The following is a 17,680-nucleotide window of genomic DNA, read 5'->3' on the forward strand; positions in this document are numbered from 1 at the left end:
TCATATGTTCCCGTCTGTCCTCGGTGGGAAATTGCATGAGCAAGATTCCGTTTGTTGTCACCCCGTTGCCTAGAGAAGATTTTATCAACACCGGCCAACCCGCGACTCTCACGATCTCCTACCACACCACACTCGTGCATCCCGCCACGAACAACACACCGCCTTCACAGCTCGACACGAGACTACTCTACGTGAAGGCCGCACCTGCTTGGCCCTGCGCGTTATTGTTGGACCCTTTCCTAGAAATTTTGGAGCTTCCGCACACAAGAGTAGGCTTGATTGAAATCTCCTCACGACCGTGTCTCACAACCACAACAGGACCCGCGACTAGACATCCAGCACAACATGTCTGATCCCTTCGATGCCCGCAAGAAGCGGCCGCCTCCTATCCTCATTCCGGCGGTCCCTCGAATCACAGCGACCACCCAGGCTACGCGGACTAACACTAATGAACAGGAACAGGGGAAGAGGCAGCAGCAGCACCAGCTGTCATTGTCTCAGCAGGGTTCGCGCTTTGCAAGTTCTCCACTAACCTCACCTCTAGAGCATGATGTTTCGCGCGTTCCGCTACCAAAGTCGGGCTCGCAGAAGAGCCGCGCATCCGCCATGACGAACCTGACGAATCTTATCGAGGAAGCGCGTCAGCCAATGCAACAGCTAGAGCTTGTTGGGATCGGTGGGTCATCACGCTCAAAACATTCAGCGAACTCGGGCCAGGCGGGGCTTGGACTGCACGAGAGAGCTGAGAAAACAACGCGTGCCTGGATTGAGGCTCGATCTGAGGAGCATGTGTTCAAGATTGCTGGTCAGATCCCGCCCCCGCACCTAGTCGGTAAGTGACACAGTACCTGCAAAAGACTCTATTGTCCAATACTAACAGCAATAGACGCAGTCGGCGATGATGAGGTACTTGTCAAGACAAATGATCTACGAAAGGAATGTCGAGCTGCCAGCGAGGAGCAAAAGGGAAAGTCGCAAGGCCTGGTCAAGAGCCCAAAGAAGAAGCTATTTGGCATGCATCTCCCAAACTTTGGCAGGTCCTCGGCGCCGAACCCGCCGCCTATGCCGTCCAAGGCTGCTCAAGTCCTCGGTCATGAACCCCGAAATTCGAAAAAGGCGGTGCGATCCGGCAAGTCAACTGCATCACAAGAAACGCCAACCAAGGCCCCTCGATCAGACACATCGAAGTCACTGCCAGTGAAGCTATTGGACCAGGACAAGCACGCACGAAGCCACCATACGGGTGCTACTCGCCGTAACCGAGACATCAGTCGCAGGTCTCCCCCGAGGATCAACAAGCTGCCTGCGACTGCCTTCAACCCATTCCTTGGTACAGAATATTCGCAGGCATCTGCTCCACCTCCAACACCGCCTGCCAAGGATACGCCCCCAGAGGGAAGACAGCCCGTGCAGCCCGCCAGCCCGCTTCGCCGCACAGCACAGTTAGACGGACTGCGTGAGATTTACAAAGCCGATGTCGATGTTGCTGGTGGTCCACTCCGATTCCCCGCTTTCGCCTTGTCGCCGTCTCCCATCAAAACTTTCGAAGCTGGATTTGCTGGCAAGAGCCCGTCCAAGCAGATCCCAGGCACCGCCGAGGACTATCAGAAGTTGATAGCGGGTCAGCCATTGCCATGGCCCTCTCCGTTGAGAGATGACTGTAATCAAGTGCGAGTGGGTGACCAGCCTGCATCAGCTCAAGGCAAGGTCGAGGACACGCAGGACACCGATTCTTTGTACCGTGATGATCGCTGGAGTGCAGAGAAAAAGGAGCACGGAGACAGCCGCGATGCAGCACTGTCTTACCGACTCTCGAACCCACCAAACCTCCCTCAGCCCAATGAGCACTCAAGCAGCGAGTACGCACCGTACGTCTACAGCAACCATGGCAGCCACCATTACAGTCCGCTACAGCCTAGATTCTACTCACCATCGGACCGTTCTGTGCTGAAGTTTGCGGACGGAGAGACCCCATCTAAGAATGTAAGTCCACCACCCCTGCCGTCATGTTCTCTCACCTGCAAAATCGGGAGTGTTTGGAAGGCGCCTGCCTCGCCGTGCCTCCTGCCGCCTTCACCTAGCCGCCCCACTCCTTCGCTTCTGCCTCACCCATTGTCCTTGAATAATCATGCTGACAATAACCACAGTCCGACACTACTCGCTTCTACTGCACTGTTCCCTCAAAAGGCGACCCTGACTCCAATAACCCTTCGATTGAAATGGTGTTTCAAGGTGACGCGCACGACATCGACCCTCAGTCTTCTACCGGCCGCTTGGTTCACAACGACCACCCGGAGTCAATGCGAGTACAGATGCGCGACAATTCCGAACTTGCGGCTCGGGTCATGCAAGAGCTTCGAATTGGCGAGCAGCACGGCCAACCTCCACACCAGGGCGAAACCAATGGCCGCCTCCAGCCTGATCAGTCTTCATCAGGGCTCACAGACTTGTTGAATGGAGTGGTTCTTGGACGTGACAGCTATGTGGATAGGTTCAATCCCGGCTGCCTCAGCGCAGTTCCCAGCCCACTGCACAAAGCGCCAGCTCCTGCCACCCCAATGCAAGGAATACCCCCGAGGCAGAATTCTCCGGTGCTAGTGGGATCCACTTACATGCCCAAGAATATCGAAGACCACTTCTACATGACCAACGAGCACCTAGATGTGGTGGGCAAGTCGAACTGGGATCAGACTGAGACGCTGAAGGAGCTGCACGAGACATCTAACCACAGACATGCCCAGCTCATCACGGCAGTAGAGCAACTCGTCAAGGAAGTCAAGATGCAGGTCGATGCGATAAACGAAAAAACGGATCACACAACTGAGCAGGGCGACAGCATCAACAACAAGCTCGAACAGCTGTTCAACTTCATTAGGAATGACATTATGGGTGTTTTGGCCGCACAAGACAAAAAGGCTACAAGCGTGGAGCAGAGCATCAAAGAGCTCGAGAAGACTGTCCACGGCATGCAGAAGATGATGGAGCAGAAACAGTCGGAGGTGAAGGCGGTCCAGCAGCATACTCCTGTTGCTGCTCACGCTACCCCCAACTCGCCTTTCCTTCACCGGGCGCAGACCTCTCTTGCAGGCTTCTATGGAAACATGACCGAGTCTGGTCGCGAGGGCCCGCCGGGTCTCCCGATGCCAGAGCGCACCAGCAGCCTTGCCTATGATGGCCACAACGACACGCGTGCAGGATACGGCAGCAACTACGGCCAGCAGTGGGGTTCGCGTTCCAACTTTCCAGGTCGCAACGGCAAGGAAGAGCGTCCCTACTTGGGCAACAACCCCTACCAGTACGCTGCTAATGGTGCAAACGGTGGGCAGTTCGGCAACGGCTACAACGGCAACGGCTACTCTCCGTACAGTCCAGCTGAGCAGCCCTACAGCTTCCACCAGGGTCCGACAAAGTGACGGGACATTGAGTGCCTCTAGGGTAACATGAGAGATTGGTGCAACAGTGTAAAGGGCATCATGGCGACGGATGGATGGACGGTGGCATTTGGCACAGCCAGGCATTCGTACGATGTATTGGATTTTCCCACTTCTCCACTCTTTTGCAGGGACAGACATGCTCCGACTGAGGTAGCATCGTCTTGGAGGACGAAGAATGAGCCAATGTAGCAGCATCAATGGAATGAGATAAATACAGATACGACGCCCAGATGACGTGCACGCGCAAATGTGACTATTGAGGATGTGTCTCGGCTTTTTTGGAGTTACTTGGCGGCGCGGGATGGTGGGTGCAAAGCGGCTGCATGAGGCTCCTTGCTCCGCTGCAGTGCGCCTCAGACACAGATATCAACAACAAAACAACAAAACAAGATTACTGACAACATCGCCTTTCCACCTCATGATCTCACTATTGCGATTTACAGCACCGTTCGCAGCCTCGTAGTTGGCTGCTCCAGGCTTTCGGTCGCGCTAGCGCCTTTAGTGCACGCGCCTCTTCTTTAGGATTACCCTCTTGATGGGCACAGGGCACGTCGGATATCAAGCCGCCGCCTTGTACAAACACCATGGCCATGGAGGCTGACCTCGAGTCACCCTCACGGGACATCGCGTCCTTGGATCCAACGTCAGACGGCCGCCTGGCGGACACCCACAACGAGTCCCGCGAACGAAGCTATCTGGACCCCGCAAACAATACCACCTACGGCCCCTCGGCGCAATCGAATGCTACCTCGACCGCATCAAACGCATTGCGACCCTCCCTCGCGCGCGGTAATAGCAACTTCCATTACCACATCCGCGCCCCCTCGACCGGTCTGACCCTCCAGACAGACTTCTCCCACCACCACCACCACCACCAGCCCCCGCCCCCCACGTCCACACTGGAGGGCAACGAGAACGAGTCGCTGCGGCAGTCGGCCACGGCGCCGATTGCAATCCAGGACCAGAGCTATCTGAGGACTGCCTGGTCTTCCAACAGCATTGGGTCGCTGTCACCCGGCTCCGTGCTCTCGTCACCCGCACTCAACGCCCTCAGCGACCTCACCCCGCTTCCTTCGCCGTTGGTGATGAGCGACTCCCCAGGCCCATGGCAACGAGCTGCTGTACCGCGACGCCGATCGCGGGGCCTCTCAGGCGCCTCCCTCGGCGAGAATCTCTTCCCCCTCACCAAAGGCACTCTATCGCCGTCGGGATCGCTCAAGAAGAAAGGATACCAGAGGTTGCAGGAAGCTGCTATTGAGGGCTCGCATCAGAAGAACGAAGCGGCTCGAGAGCGCAACAGGAGCATCAGTGAATACACCCCAGACGCGTTGCACAACGCCCGCCCCCGTAATGTCACCATAGGCAGCGTGACGACCGAAAGTGACTCGGGCATGCCGCACATGCACCGTGAAGCCTACCTCGCGCCCCAGCGGGGCCTCGTCTCTGACCGGAACCCCGCGGGTCTTCCAACCCCACCCGCAAGCAATGCTAGTAACAGAAGCGTCACAGACACCGAGGAAGAGGATGTAGCGGAAGATGACAAGACTGAGTATATCGTGGTGCGCCAAGGTCCAGAACGGACCAAGAAACTCTGGCGCCCTGTCCGTCTGCTCGGCCAAGGCACCTTTAGCAAAGTCTACTTAGCCACATGTGAAAAAACCAAGGCCAAGGACCCGTTGGACGAAGCCACACTTGATCCTCGCAAGCTCGTTGCCATCAAAGTCGTCGAGCACGGTCCCGCTGGCGGTGCCGACGAAGAACGTGTAGAACTCAGCCTGAAACGTGAAGTCGAGATGCTCCAATCTGTTTCCCATCCTTCCCTGGTTCATCTACAAGCGTTCGATCACGACGACGCCCAGGCCCTAATTGTCTTGACTTACTGCCCAGGTGGCGACCTCTTTGATGTGGCCAGCGACCACCGCGATAAGCTCACCGTCGGCATCGTCCAACGTATCTTCGCCGAAATGGTCAGTGCGGTGCGGTATCTGCATAACAAGCTCATTGTGCATCGCGACATCAAGCTAGAAAGTACTGCTCACCATTTTTCACACCGCTCAGACTGGTATGTGCACCTGACCTGGATGTATACTAATCGAGCACAGACGTCCTGCTTAACATTCCCATCTCCACTGTGCCTATGCTCAAAAACCCTCAAACCCATCCATACGCCATAGCGACCCTGACCGATCTCGGTCTCTCGCGCCGCGTCCCTGCTCCCCCAGAATCTCCCCTGCTTACCACGCGCTGCGGAAGCGAAGATTACGCCGCTCCGGAAATCCTCCTCGGCCAGCCCTACGACGGCCGTGCGACTGACGGTTGGGCCCTCGGTGTCCTGCTCTACGCCCTCATGGAAGGTCGCCTCCCATTCGACTCACCCCCCGGCAAACCCGCCCGTGGTAGACCCGTGCACCGCATCGCGCGATGCGACTGGGGCTGGGTCAAGTTTGGTGACGAGGACGGCGAGTGGGATGATGTGAAGGGGAAAGAATGGGCTGGCGCGCGCGAGTGCGTCGAAGGACTGCTCAAGAAAGTCAGCCGTGGGCGCAAGGGCCTGGAGGAGATTGGCGAGATGGAGTGGGTGCAGAGGGGGATTCAGGTTGAGGGGGGCTTGAAGAGTAGGCTTGAGGATGAGGGTGCGACGGCAACGACGACCCTTCCTTCGAGGTAGTCGTTATTGAAGAGTGGATGGGTTCGTGGAGTGCTAAATTTTCTTTCAATGCGCAGCACGCTGTCGACGGACTTGAACACCCAGCCGTCGATTTGTATCCGGCGATTTTCTGTCCTTCTTCTTCTTCTTCTTCTTCTTCTTCTTCCCAAGCGTTCCATTTACGCTTGACCCCCGTTCGAGGCTTCTGATTTCTTACACTTTACATTCTTTCCTCTTTTTTTTTTCGCATCATCGCTCGGCGTTTCGTTCTTCTTGATACCTGGGCATGAGACTAGATTCACTAAAGCATCGATCAAAAAAATGCTTCTCGATTTTGTTTGGGAGGGAGCGATGGGGTTGGCGCTTTGGGTAGCATGGGCGTGTGTGTTTTGAGTAGGGTAGGGTAGGTAGGAAAAAAATAAATCAAAAGACAGATTATGTTTCATTGGGGCGCTGATGCGTGCAAGGGGTGGAAGAAGTTATGTTGAACGGTATGCGGTGGTGGAGTTGGCTGTGAAATTGGAGGGATGACAGAACGAAGATTGCTTCTATGGAATACAAAATGCAAAAGGGAAAAACATGTTGGTATTCACATTCATAGGAGCGTTTCTGGAGTTACATGGCAGCCTGTGTATTCCCATAGTAATCGATGGCAGTGTTGGGATTCGCGGATGTGTGTGTGTGTGTGTGTGTGTGTGTGTGTGTGTGTGTGTGTGTGTGTGTGTGTGTGTGTGATGACGTCACGCGTTGTCGCGATGTCTTGGCGTGTTTGGAGCTCTTCGCACTCTCTGTTCTCGCTTCAGAGTGACAGTTCGAACTGCTATGTTTCTGCAAAGCGTGTTTTCGAGGACTCGTTAGTTGACGACTATCTGAAAAGTGCGAGTAGTTGATCAGACTTGCGCAGGGTGTTTGAGGGGAGCCGGAAGTGCTCGTGAAGTACTTACGTAGGGCGCTTTCTGGAGCAGTCCGTTGGTTTGAACATTTTGTGCCTTGCGATGGCATTTCATTCTTTTCGTTTACCTGTCCTAGGATGTTAGCGGCACGGTCTAGGGATTGCTAACGGTCAAGATTGCGTTGCCGTCATGGCATCTTGGGTGCTGACGGGGACACCCGCCTTCGACATGGAGTGAATGACTACCTACCGTGCAGAATTGCTAAGAGATGGAAAACCGGAGGTCGATTTGCAGATTACGTTGTTTTCAAGAGATATCCTCTGATGCTCATCGTATCAGGCACTTACAAGTGGCCAAGGCGACCTTGCTGCGCGAAAACATGAGCAGAAGCACTGCGCCGCTTGCGCTTTGATTGGCACAAAGGGCGGACGGACAGAAAATGGTGTGCGAATGTCGGAGGCTGTGCTGACCAAGGCAGAGATGAGGCTCTTACTGCACGCCGGTTGGCCTCCCTCGAACGCCAGCCCGTGCGCTGTCGTGTATGACTACACCTTGATTGGACTGTCGAGACAGCATTCGAGACATCACATTGGCCAGCCAAGAAGCTGTTGCATATATCTTCAGGACTAACTCGATTCGCACACTTGTGGCGCATGGCAGGAGGTGCCATTGGTATTTGCAGCAGGGGTATTTCGGAATTCAGAAGAGTTGTGTACCCTGGTGATTCACATTTCAGAAGATTTGGTCCCGATTTACGAATTTTACTGCGCATCTCTCCAACTTCGCAAATACCATGGTATCGTCGACGACCTCTATAAAGAGGACATATCGGCTGGGCTTCGAGCTATAGTCGAGACCTTACCATCGCAACTTGGAGTCGCATACCAGTGGTCACCCACGACCATAATCGCATTCGCGCAATGGCCGAACACGATCTTCAATCTTCGTTTTCGACGAACGTCCACGAGGAGCAGAATGAGCAGCCACTGGCGCCTACAACACCTATTTCTTCAGACTCCTTACAACAATCGTCTGTCAACCCAGAGCTATGGTCTGCTGTAAGCGACACTGCCACCCAAACCTTGGCGGCCTTCAAAGCGCCTCGATTCTACGCTAGTTCTCAACAAAGCTCATCTGACACTGGTACCAACACCTTCGTTGACGATGACTTGGCCGAGACCAGATCCACAATTTCACATACTGTCAGGACTCGTCGAGGGGTTGCGAAGCGGTCCAAACTCTTCAGGTCACAATCGTGTGACGATCTAATCTTACGGTCACCCTCCATTCTGCCAGAATGTAGCTTCGGAAAACATTACCTCGACACAGCTCAAAAGAGAGCACGACGTGCAATTCTAGATTTCGTGGACGACATCAGGAAAGCACTACCTGAGGGTCACGCACTCCGAATAACTCCCGCTTTGGATGGCACGACCATTCAAGATTCTTCAAGCACGAGATCCCGATCACTATCAGGTGCAACTCTGAATGATGACTTAGACACTTCAGACCTGTTCTGGGATGGAAGCACTCTTGGCTCAGTTAACGCAAACGCTGTCACCAATGCGACCGAATTGTTTCAAATATCTCCACTTGAAGAAGAGCTAGACCTGGAACTGCTCAGATTGTCACAGGAAAAGTCACATACTGCCGACACTGCATGCGCCTTCTGCGGTTCTGTATTCTCTGGCCCTGATCAACGGCAGATGTGCATCCATCACATCCTCAATGTTCACCACACCATTGCCAATTCTCCAGCGACTGTCAAGCAGCAGGCTCTCAGCCCCAGGCGACTTACCAAGACGCCCGACAAGGTGGGAAGCAAATGGCTCTCTGTAGACCCATCGGAGACGATGGAATCTCGGAGCGATGCTCCCCTGTTGTCTAGCAGTCATCTATCACGGATCGATCTCGATTTGCTGGGCGTTGGTGCTTGGTGCTTAGAAGAGGACTGGATAAGACTAGACGCTGCCAGGCCCATTATAGCAGGGGTCGTTCTAACTGATGACATACAGATGGTGCGCCAGCCGAATGCTAAGGATTTGTTGGACACAATATTGACACTCTCTCGTCGTGATGGCCCCGAAGCTGACACGGAGCGTATTAACGATCTGTTTAACGGGCTCGATGTTGTCGTTGAAGACCTGTCTCGCCGATTGTCAGTAACACGAACTTCTAGACACACATAATGCTGACTTGTGCTTTCAGCCCTGAAGATGAGACGGTTCGTTGCATCTCTAGCGTTCTGAACTCAGTTGCACAAAGTGCGGTCCCAAGCACGCACAGCCCTCAAGGCAATTCACCGATTTCATACACCAGCAGACCAAGCGGTGTGAGGACGTACCCAGTCGCACAAGAAAGTGGGTCCGCGAATCATTCCGGCTTAAATCTTGATCTAGCTGGGGGCGAGCAATATACCCAGAGCTCTTCAGGAAGTTCCTCTCCACTGGACGAACGTCTCGCTTCCAAAACCGAGACCCGCGCAACCCCGATAGTAAGCGTAGACGAAACGAAAAAGAAGTCCAAGCTTCGAAATTTAGCATGTCCGTTCAGAAAACACGATGAGGTCCATGGACGCCATCCAACCTGTAGTCATCAAGGATCGTCAAGCATGTCTGGCCTCAAGGGACATCTGAAGAGCAACACACACAACAAGGATTTAGACTTCATCAGTCTTTGCCGGAATTGCGCATATTATATCATCAACGTAAGCGAATGGCAGACTCTCCATCTCACAGGGCTTTGCATTCAACACTTAGGGAGATCGACCAAGCAGATTCGAGGTGAGGGAGCCGTGAAACAGTGGCAAAATCTGTACATGAAGGAATTCCCGGACTCGCAAAGAATACCGCATCCTTGTATGTATATTCCTTGGGCATGCCAAAGTAGTTGCTGATTTTACGTGATAGACACGCATAATCAATCGTGGCAGTACAAGAATGTCTGGACGCAACGACAAGATGGAGAATACCGCGCCATGAGTGCCCCTGTCAATTTCGACTTCAACCAGTCATTTTCGCCGCAGCCAAACCAGAGAATCAGCGTGTCTAGTACGCGTGCGAACTCAACAATACCAAACGTCTCCCCGGCTTACCAGTCACGTAATGCTACTCTCGAACCGATGACCGCCGAAAATGGAGGTCAGCTCAGCACTCCTATTACTGGGTCACCAGATGCTCCCCAGACTTTTTTAGAGGAGCCACATTCCACAACATGTGACCTTTCCATGGCGACAGGTCTTATGCCTTTCCAACAGCACTCTGAGATGCACGAAGCCGCTTTCTTTCCTCTCGCTTCCACTTCATCACGAGCTGGGCAGCATGATCTTACCGGCATCTATTCAAACGACACGCCGTACCAGTCACCGTCACATCCGACCCCTATGCCGCAAATCTCAACTTTACCGACATACCCTACCGCCATGCATTCAGAACCGCAGGGCAGCAACTTGCATGAAATTCGCATTGCAACACTATCGGGTCCTTGCGGATTGTCTGAACGGCTGTTTACAAGCAGTCACCGCCTCTAGTTGGGCTCTGCAGGCACAACGCATTTCCCAAGTGCACGGGATGGATACGGAAGAAGTCCAACGCGCTTGGGGACGAATTGTTAGAGACTATCAAGCGCAGGGTCGAGCAGATTTGCTCCGAGGCAGCTGCTGGAGACCAGGCGCCTGGCAGCACATGAGTTGCTCCGCAATATCGCGCGGTTAGAAACATGGAGCTTGTGGTCGTTCATCTAATATTCCTATACGCATTTTATAGGGCAAAAAGTGCAATACCCATCACAGTAGCGACTCGTACGCGCGAACCCGCAAGAAAAAAGAAGACGCTCATCCAACTCAAAGCAAGCCTCGAGGCGTACATCCAACACCTTAATAGAGAGGGCGAGTGAATTCTTTCGGAATACTCATGAAGCGTGTTGTATATGTATTACAAAAAGAGCCATTTCGATAGAGAGATGTATAAATGCACGCGCACGTCACGTGCTGCCGCTGAGTGTGCTCCACACGCGCAAAAGAAAAATTCTAAAATTACAGATTAGGTATGGAAGAGTTGCATCCGATCGAGCGCGAAGTACTGGTCACCATCAAATGTCGGATAGCCGCTTGTACGTGGCGTTTGACGATCAGACGCACACGACCTTGGAGTATTTCATCGAATCTATACACGCAATATGACGCGGACAGCGTTACAGAAACTCTAGATGCAATGGTAGCAATCACACAACCATACTAGTAACAGAAGAATATATGTTCCTCACACATGGCCTAGATGATGTCTAGTAAGCCCATAAATATGTGAATTGTTGGACATGATCATGTCCTTTCATTGTAACAAATGCCATGGAAATATGAAGTGTCGCAAGAATGTTATGCGAAGCACTAAGCCAAGAGTTGAAGATAATGCTCAATTACTATTTCCCTCAAGGTATCAACAGGAGAACTAAAAAACCCGCTCGGCAGGAACTGTGCCTCGCACTTGCGCTCCTCCGGGGTGACGCTCAAAATACCATATCCATTATAACACAAACGTCCACGCTTTTCTTACAATCAACTATTGTCGGGCGGCAGCCAACTTATGCCTTAAACTGATACACAGCGTTAGTGAAATGGCCAGGTCAGACAATGGTTGACACAGACCTACTTGATAGTAGGGCTGAAGTTGATGTCGGGGAGCTCGATATTTGGGAGCACGACGTTGGGCAGCGTTGTGTCTGGACTTACGGAGACAGAGTTGCCGTTGCCAGCCTGGTTGCCGTTTCCGGCGGAGTTGCCGTTACCGTTGCCATTCTGTGTGGTCATTAGTACTCGTCATTTCAATCGTGAGAGTGGAAAACTTACGCCAGCAGAGTTGCCATTGCCGTTTCCGTTTCCGTTGCCGTTGGCAATGTCCTTGAAGGAGTTGCCTGAGCCGGCAGTGGGGTTGGTGATGGAGCCAATGGTGTTGGTGATGCCGCTGAGGCCGTCGAGAAGACCGGGCTGAGCATCACGCTCCTTCAGGCCGAGGGAGGGGAATTTGATCGTGTTGCCGTTTCCAGCGCCGTTCTTGTTGCCAGCCTCGTTTTTGTTGCCATTGTTGTTACCGGCCTCGTTGTGATTGCCATTACCGTTCTGAGTGTTAAGTTAGCAGTGCTTCGATATCTGATATACTTAGTGACTTACTCCATTGCCGTTGGCAATGCCCTCGAACTTGTTGTTGTTACCAGCTCCAGGGTTAGTGATGGAGCCAATGATGTTGCTCAACTGGGGAGTAGGTGCTGAGTAGGCAGTAGAAGCGAACGCGCAAAGGGCGACGGCGACGAAGCTTGTGGAACGCATGGTGACGGTTTAAATATGGTGGAGGAACTGCCTTAAAAGCTGGAGCGAGGAGAAAAGGGTTGATGGACTAGACTGGAAAGTTTGAGCTGGATAATGGTTCTTAGACGAACGTTCGAAGCAGTTTATATACAATTCATTTCCCAAGGTCGCTGTACATCTGCCCCAGTCTCGCGCTGACAATGATCGTCATCCTCTTCCTAGGAGGAAAACGTGCAAGCCTCGTCCGTCATGTCGCTAGACCATCACTGCTGTAAAGTGTACCATAATGTGGGAATCATGAGCTTCTGCTTAACCGTCCACGGCTCTGTTACTGTAGATCCATAGCAGAGGCTCCAATGCCCCATGCCGATCAGTATTGGGACTAGGACGGACGACGTTGCCGCTGTCCAATGGCAGCATGGGAAGTCTCGGCAAAGTGATTGAGTTGAGCATCGGGATTATAGGAACATGGAGCTACATAGACAAGGTTAGCATGGTTCCGAAGCTAAAACTGTGCGGCGAGTCGAAGGGAGGCTCGGGGCCGAGCGGCAGTCAAACTTCCGGAAGGTTACTTTGGAGAGCAGTCAAGCCACCCACATCTGGGTGATGTCAGGGACTTTGGGGGTCCGATGATGCAAGCCGACGAATTATTCGGTGTTCCTGAGTTTTGACTGATTGAACGAACAGTGACAAACAGTGACGGAGCATTGAAGAAGGAAAAGATTTCGAGCCAGAACGGTAGCATGGAAGTGCGCGAACACGATCGAGATTGCATTGCCTTATCCGTGCAGTTCGTGCTGCTTGGTGAGTTGCACCCGCAACCTTCAGCCTCCCCTGAAGATCAGAATTTACCGAGACATGGGAAACAAACCCCTTCGGAAGCAATTGCATTCTGCGTCATCGGCAAAACACGATTAGCGGATTGAAGATCATCTGAATGTGGGTGCCACGATCGGCGTGGGTCTAGCCGTAGCAAGGGTCGCGTAGATCTAGCGCAAGCCACGTTCCAGAGTGATCAAACCTTGTTGCTGTCAGGGCGATGATGGTACTTGCAATTGATCATGTTGTTGAGAGTGACGATGATGTTTATCCTAGAGTACATCTTGAAGTACGTACGTAGTTTTCTACCCCCTTCCTGATATCGAGATCTTGCCACTTGCCATGACACGCGCAAAGGAGAAACCGGCTTGTTGAGAGTAGCACACTAATTTTTTTCGGTCATCCAAGCATATGTAGTGATGTCGCAGCGCTTCTCGCTGGTACAATCTTCCCTTCTTACGCCTTTTCCCGTCGGCCTGTCAAATACATCGCTTTTCGTTTTCACAGTTCTGTTTGGTAACACCTTGAGTCATTTCATCTGTGACGGGGTTTTACTGCTGCCTGTGTAGCATGATGGCGATTGTCAATATTCTCATGACGAAATTCAACACCTCCACGAAAAACGCGGCAGCAATACCCATGAGAAGATTTCATGATGCATGAAAAATATTTACGTCTTTTTCAAGCTTTTGATTTTGGATACGATCAAGCTCAAACTCTTACCTCGCCTCAGTCAATATCGCTGAGACTTACTTGATCCACTAAAAGTCTTTCTATCTTTAAACATACAAATCAATTCCTAGTAATGAGATATTTTCATGAACAAAACCCCTCCACGCCCAACTAGATCTTCGACAGTACTGAGTTAGGTCTAACGACCCCCTCAATCCAAAAGAGCAGATTCGGCTTCTCCAAACCTCCGTCATCAACGGTGAAGAAAATACTCACCCGTTTAACCACGCGATGGCCCAGCTCCGCCTTGTGTTGCGCAAGCAACCAGGCAACGCCGCTTCCATTCGGTGTTCCCAACAAAGCTACAGCATCCAAATTATCCATTGGGATGGTTCGGCCGGGCCAAGCCATCCTAACCTGAGGGCCATCATTAATCGAATAAACTACCGCGCTGTACCCAAGCACGCTGGATATGACCGCAATGGTGTCCTGATTCTCGATGCCCGCACGCAGGACATAATTCAACGGCGGGATAGACAAGCCAAGACTCGGAAGCAAACACCACTGTAGAAAAGCTACATCAGACCAGTGCCGCAAAATAGGCAAAGGCGGCGGGTTCTCTGTACCAGGAAGTACACGAGGCGCATGGTTATTCGTTGCAACAATCATACCCGCTCGAATGTTCATCACGGAGCCAAAGTTCGCGTGCATAGATGGAATATGCACGCCGTTGATTTCAACGGCCCTTTGAAGGAAGTGCATCATGTCGATGTTGTCGCCACCCTTGCCGTTGTCTTCTTCGGCGCGCACGCATACGTCGGTGCCCATTTCTCGCAGCATCTGTGAGAGTGTGTCAATCGTCTCGTCGCAGCCGTAGCGTAGAAGCCCGTAGCCGTGTTTCTCGAGGTCGCCTGGGACGAATTGACCTGAGCCTGGTGCTGGGATGGGTGAGTGCATGAGGGCGAGGAGCTTGTGGCCTTTGAGGACTGCTGTTGTGTAAGTCAGTGTCTTTGGTGCTGGCGCCGGTGCGGAATACATTGCTGTTGAGTCCATTTTGTTAGTCGAGTCTTGGGGCTATGTTCTGGGAGCACAAAATTCGTGGGAAATACATATATCCTACATTGACGTGTCGTTGTGAATGCACAATGCTTATGCATCGTAAAGTCGAACACATCACTCTAAATAAAGCTACGGTCAGTGGTGCACCAGCAACTCCAGAGGTTTGCACAACGTTTCCGCAGTTGATACCATTGATGTTCAAAAAGCGGCATGCACGTGGGAATTGTATCTGCTAAGTTATTCAAGAGGTCAATAATCCACAGTTAAATTCACGGCTCCTGCTAAGCAAAAGCATGAATCGCCACGCTCTTGATTTCATCTCAGCTTCGACATAGTAAAGTGCTGCGCCTTGTGATGCAGCCTTTTCAGTGAGGGGGAAATGTCTTGAGACCCTGGCGTTGCACATCCGTGGATAAGACTTCAACTCCAACTTCCGTCACTGCTTTACCGCCTCATGCGACTTGATCTATTCCTATTACCTTCTATTTTGATACTAGCTGTCTCGCAAGTAGCCTTGTCTTTGTAAACCTGTATAAGATATCTTGGAACATATCCATTGTATTTGTATTGAGCAATGCCTCCTGTCCACATTTATTTGATAGAATTTCCAGATTTAGTGGTCTTCCTCTCTATCGAATAGAGCATCCAGCATTCTTGTGCGATAGCCCCTCGAGTGGCGCAAGATCGAAGCGGAGATGTGAAAAAAAGCTGACATAAGCGGTCATGGTCATTTCACATGTGGTGAAGGATGATGGGAGTGGCCAGGGTATCTTATACCGCCAGCAAAGCATGCTGTTGATAATTTTTCAAATCTGTAATTTCCAGTCACTCGAGGCTTTCATCACAGCACAAGTACACAAACGGCAAAAGGAATTCAAAGAATTTCATTATCGATGACCATCTCTCGGACAATATATCATGCAAAGAAATCCAAAACTTCTCGGTGGGGACTCTCATGCGCCTGTGCACAAAATGTTCCTCAGGATGATGCTCAAAACACTACACCTATGCAGAGTCGCGCACCTTCAGACAAACAACCATCAGGAAGAGTCATCATCAGAGCTGGAGGCTTGTCCTGGTCCATTTCTGTTGCTAGCAGTCTGGGGGCTACGAGTCTTCAGACTGGGAGGGCCCTGGGCTTGGGGGACGTTGGGCCTGATGCCGTTTTCATTCTCGCCGTTCTCTCCCTGGGCGCTGCGACGGCCAGACGGGTTGAGGGCGTTCTCAATGGACTCGAAAGCAGCACCTGGGCCCTGGGCGCTACGACGAGAAGGCGGGTTTGCTTGGGGGAGGTTGTTGTTCCCGCCGTCGTCCTCAACCCTGCCCTGTCTCTGGGGACTGCGCACCTGACGACCGGAAGGGTTGAGAGCGTTCTCAATAGACTCGAAAGCAGCACCTGGGCCCTGGGCGCTGCGACGGCTGGAAGGGTTGAGGGCGTTCTCAATAGACTCGAACGCAGCACCTGGGCCCTGGGCGCTACGACGAGAAGGCGGGTTTGGTCGGATGAGGTTGTTGTTTCCGTCGTCCTCAATCCTGCCCCCCGGTGCCTGGGGACTGCGTACCTTACGGCTAGAAGGGTTGAGAGCGTTCTCAATAGACTCGAACGCAGCACCTGGGCCCTGAGCGCTGCGACGACCGGAAGCAGGTCGGAGTCTGTTGATGGCATCGGAAATGGGGTCCTGTGGGGCCCTGGCATCGAGCTGGGGTCCACGAGACTTTAGAGTGGAAGCAGGTCGGAGTTTGTTGACGGCGTCATTGACGGCGTTTTCTGCTGGTTGCGTATCGGTCTGGGGTCCACGGCCGTTGATAGTGCCAGTTGGTGCTGAGTAGGCTGCAGAAGCGAACAAGCCGAGGGCAATGGCGAGGATCTCTGTAGAACGCATGTTGAAGATATGGGTATGTTGCAGGTAAAAAGTAATTGACAAGATGGAATAGTAAAATGAGTGGATAGAATGTAGTGTTGAAGTGATGAACTGTATTATTGGAGGACCGGCCTGTAGTGTTGGATGTAGATATGGTTTTTCGAGACAGAGGTTGAGAAGCTCTTATATATACAGCGTGTCGGCACGCCGGAGTTGTCTCCTGTCTCATTGTAGCTATCTGAAAGTACCAGTGTGAAGTACCGTATGATTCCTGTAACGCCAATACAAAGCCGTGGATACAAAAAAGTGAAGAAATTCACGCTAAAGGTATACTAGATAGCAATTAAGGTAAGCTAAGCATTTCTCTAAGATGAATCAAGGCAGTTTTACACAGCACTGACATGTTTTTAGCCCTTAGCATCTTCACATCGAGATGTCTGCGACTCTGCCCAGGCGCAACGGCCCGTCAGTCTCGCCGAATGCGCTAGTAATGGAAGCTGCGTGAAACTCAAGATGTCGGTAAACTGGTCTGTTACCCCTTGTCCCCTGCCAGCGCTCCGCAACCTCAGGACCTCGGGAGGTTGGCGAGATCATGCTGCATTTATCAACGTATCGGCTAGCTGCTTGCTTGTTCTTGCAGGTTCAGAGACTGCTCTGAGCGGGAGATGGCTTCGCAACGAGACACTCTGGACGACGTTGATTCGAGAAAATGAGCTGATCTAGATGCTTGGTATAGCAGGCACGCGCATATACGCTGAATGCAGCTCTCTCGCGGTGATGACTCTATGCAGCTTTCCTTCGTTTCTGATATCCCTTATGACCACAATGAGGCCATCTAGCCGTGTAGCTAGTCGATAGCTGCCAGTGTTGACCTTTATCGCACTCCGCACTGTACTTCTCTCAAATGCTCGGCTCGATGCCGCTGATTGGGAAGGGCGACTGGATGCGCTTTTGCACATGGTCGCGAGAATTTCTGTAGACCTCTGTGAGATTGA

The 17,680-nt window shown here is 52.2% G+C and overlaps 7 protein-coding genes across 7 annotated transcripts; 4 read left to right on the plus strand and 3 right to left on the minus strand.

Moving 5' to 3' along the window:
* Positions 1–345: 345 nt before the first annotated feature.
* SNOG_12992 (hypothetical protein) lies at positions 346–3,413 on the plus strand (the record flags this gene model as incomplete). The annotated part of the gene is made up of 3 exons (XM_001803154.1): positions 346–832; positions 887–1,983; positions 2,148–3,413. 3 exons carry the CDS (start codon positions 346–348, stop codon positions 3,411–3,413), a joined length of 2,850 nt encoding a protein of 949 aa, XP_001803206.1.
* Positions 3,414–4,018: 605 nt separating this feature from the next.
* SNOG_12993 (hypothetical protein) lies at positions 4,019–6,102 on the plus strand (the record flags this gene model as incomplete). The annotated part of the gene is made up of 2 exons (XM_001803155.1): positions 4,019–5,462; positions 5,537–6,102. 2 exons carry the CDS (start codon positions 4,019–4,021, stop codon positions 6,100–6,102), a joined length of 2,010 nt encoding a protein of 669 aa, XP_001803207.1.
* A 1,792-nt stretch (positions 6,103–7,894) lies between these two features.
* SNOG_12994 (hypothetical protein) lies at positions 7,895–10,503 on the plus strand (the record flags this gene model as incomplete). The annotated part of the gene is made up of 3 exons (XM_001803156.1): positions 7,895–9,132; positions 9,183–9,681; positions 9,907–10,503. The coding sequence occupies 3 exons, from the start codon at positions 7,895–7,897 to the stop codon at positions 10,501–10,503; spliced, it is 2,334 nt and encodes a 777-aa protein (XP_001803208.1).
* Positions 10,504–11,363: 860 nt separating this feature from the next.
* SNOG_12995 (hypothetical protein) lies at positions 11,364–12,367 on the minus strand. The gene is made up of 4 exons (XM_001803157.1): positions 12,139–12,367; positions 11,818–12,087; positions 11,701–11,766; positions 11,364–11,564 (listed from the first exon to the last, which is right to left on the minus strand). Exons 1-4 carry the CDS (start codon positions 12,292–12,294, stop codon positions 11,553–11,555), a joined length of 504 nt encoding a protein of 167 aa, XP_001803209.1. The 5' UTR covers positions 12,295–12,367; the 3' UTR covers positions 11,364–11,552.
* Positions 12,368–13,935: 1,568 nt separating this feature from the next.
* On the minus strand, positions 13,936–14,817 carry SNOG_12996 (hypothetical protein; the record flags this gene model as incomplete). Its single annotated transcript, XM_001803158.1, has 1 exon — positions 13,936–14,817. One exon carries the CDS (start codon positions 14,815–14,817, stop codon positions 13,936–13,938), a length of 882 nt encoding a protein of 293 aa, XP_001803210.1.
* Positions 14,818–15,863: 1,046 nt separating this feature from the next.
* On the minus strand, positions 15,864–16,706 carry SNOG_12997 (hypothetical protein; the record flags this gene model as incomplete). The annotated part of the gene is made up of 1 exon (XM_001803159.1): positions 15,864–16,706. One exon carries the CDS (start codon positions 16,704–16,706, stop codon positions 15,864–15,866), a length of 843 nt encoding a protein of 280 aa, XP_001803211.1.
* A 412-nt stretch (positions 16,707–17,118) lies between these two features.
* On the plus strand, positions 17,119–17,398 carry SNOG_12998 (hypothetical protein; the record flags this gene model as incomplete). The annotated part of the gene is made up of 2 exons (XM_001803160.1): positions 17,119–17,150; positions 17,326–17,398. 2 exons carry the CDS (start codon positions 17,119–17,121, stop codon positions 17,396–17,398), a joined length of 105 nt encoding a protein of 34 aa, XP_001803212.1.
* Positions 17,399–17,680: the final 282 nt, after the last annotated feature.

This window comes from Parastagonospora nodorum (genome assembly GCF_000146915.1).
Source record: "Parastagonospora nodorum SN15 chromosome Unknown scaffold_24, whole genome shotgun sequence".
In the NCBI taxonomy this organism is placed as follows: Eukaryota; Fungi; Ascomycota; class Dothideomycetes; order Pleosporales; family Phaeosphaeriaceae; genus Parastagonospora; species Parastagonospora nodorum.

Coding starts and splice junctions, on each gene's coding strand:
- SNOG_12995 (XM_001803157.1), bottom strand. CDS start 12,294: ATGCGTTCCACAAGCTTCGTCGCCGTCGCCCTTTGCGCGTTCGCTTCT. Junction 12,088..12,138: donor GCATTGCCAACGGCAATGGA/GTAAGTCACTAA, acceptor CTTAACACTCAG/AACGGTAATGGCAATCACAA. Junction 11,767..11,817: donor GCAATGGCAACTCTGCTGGC/GTAAGTTTTCCA, acceptor ATGACCACACAG/AATGGCAACGGTAACGGCAA.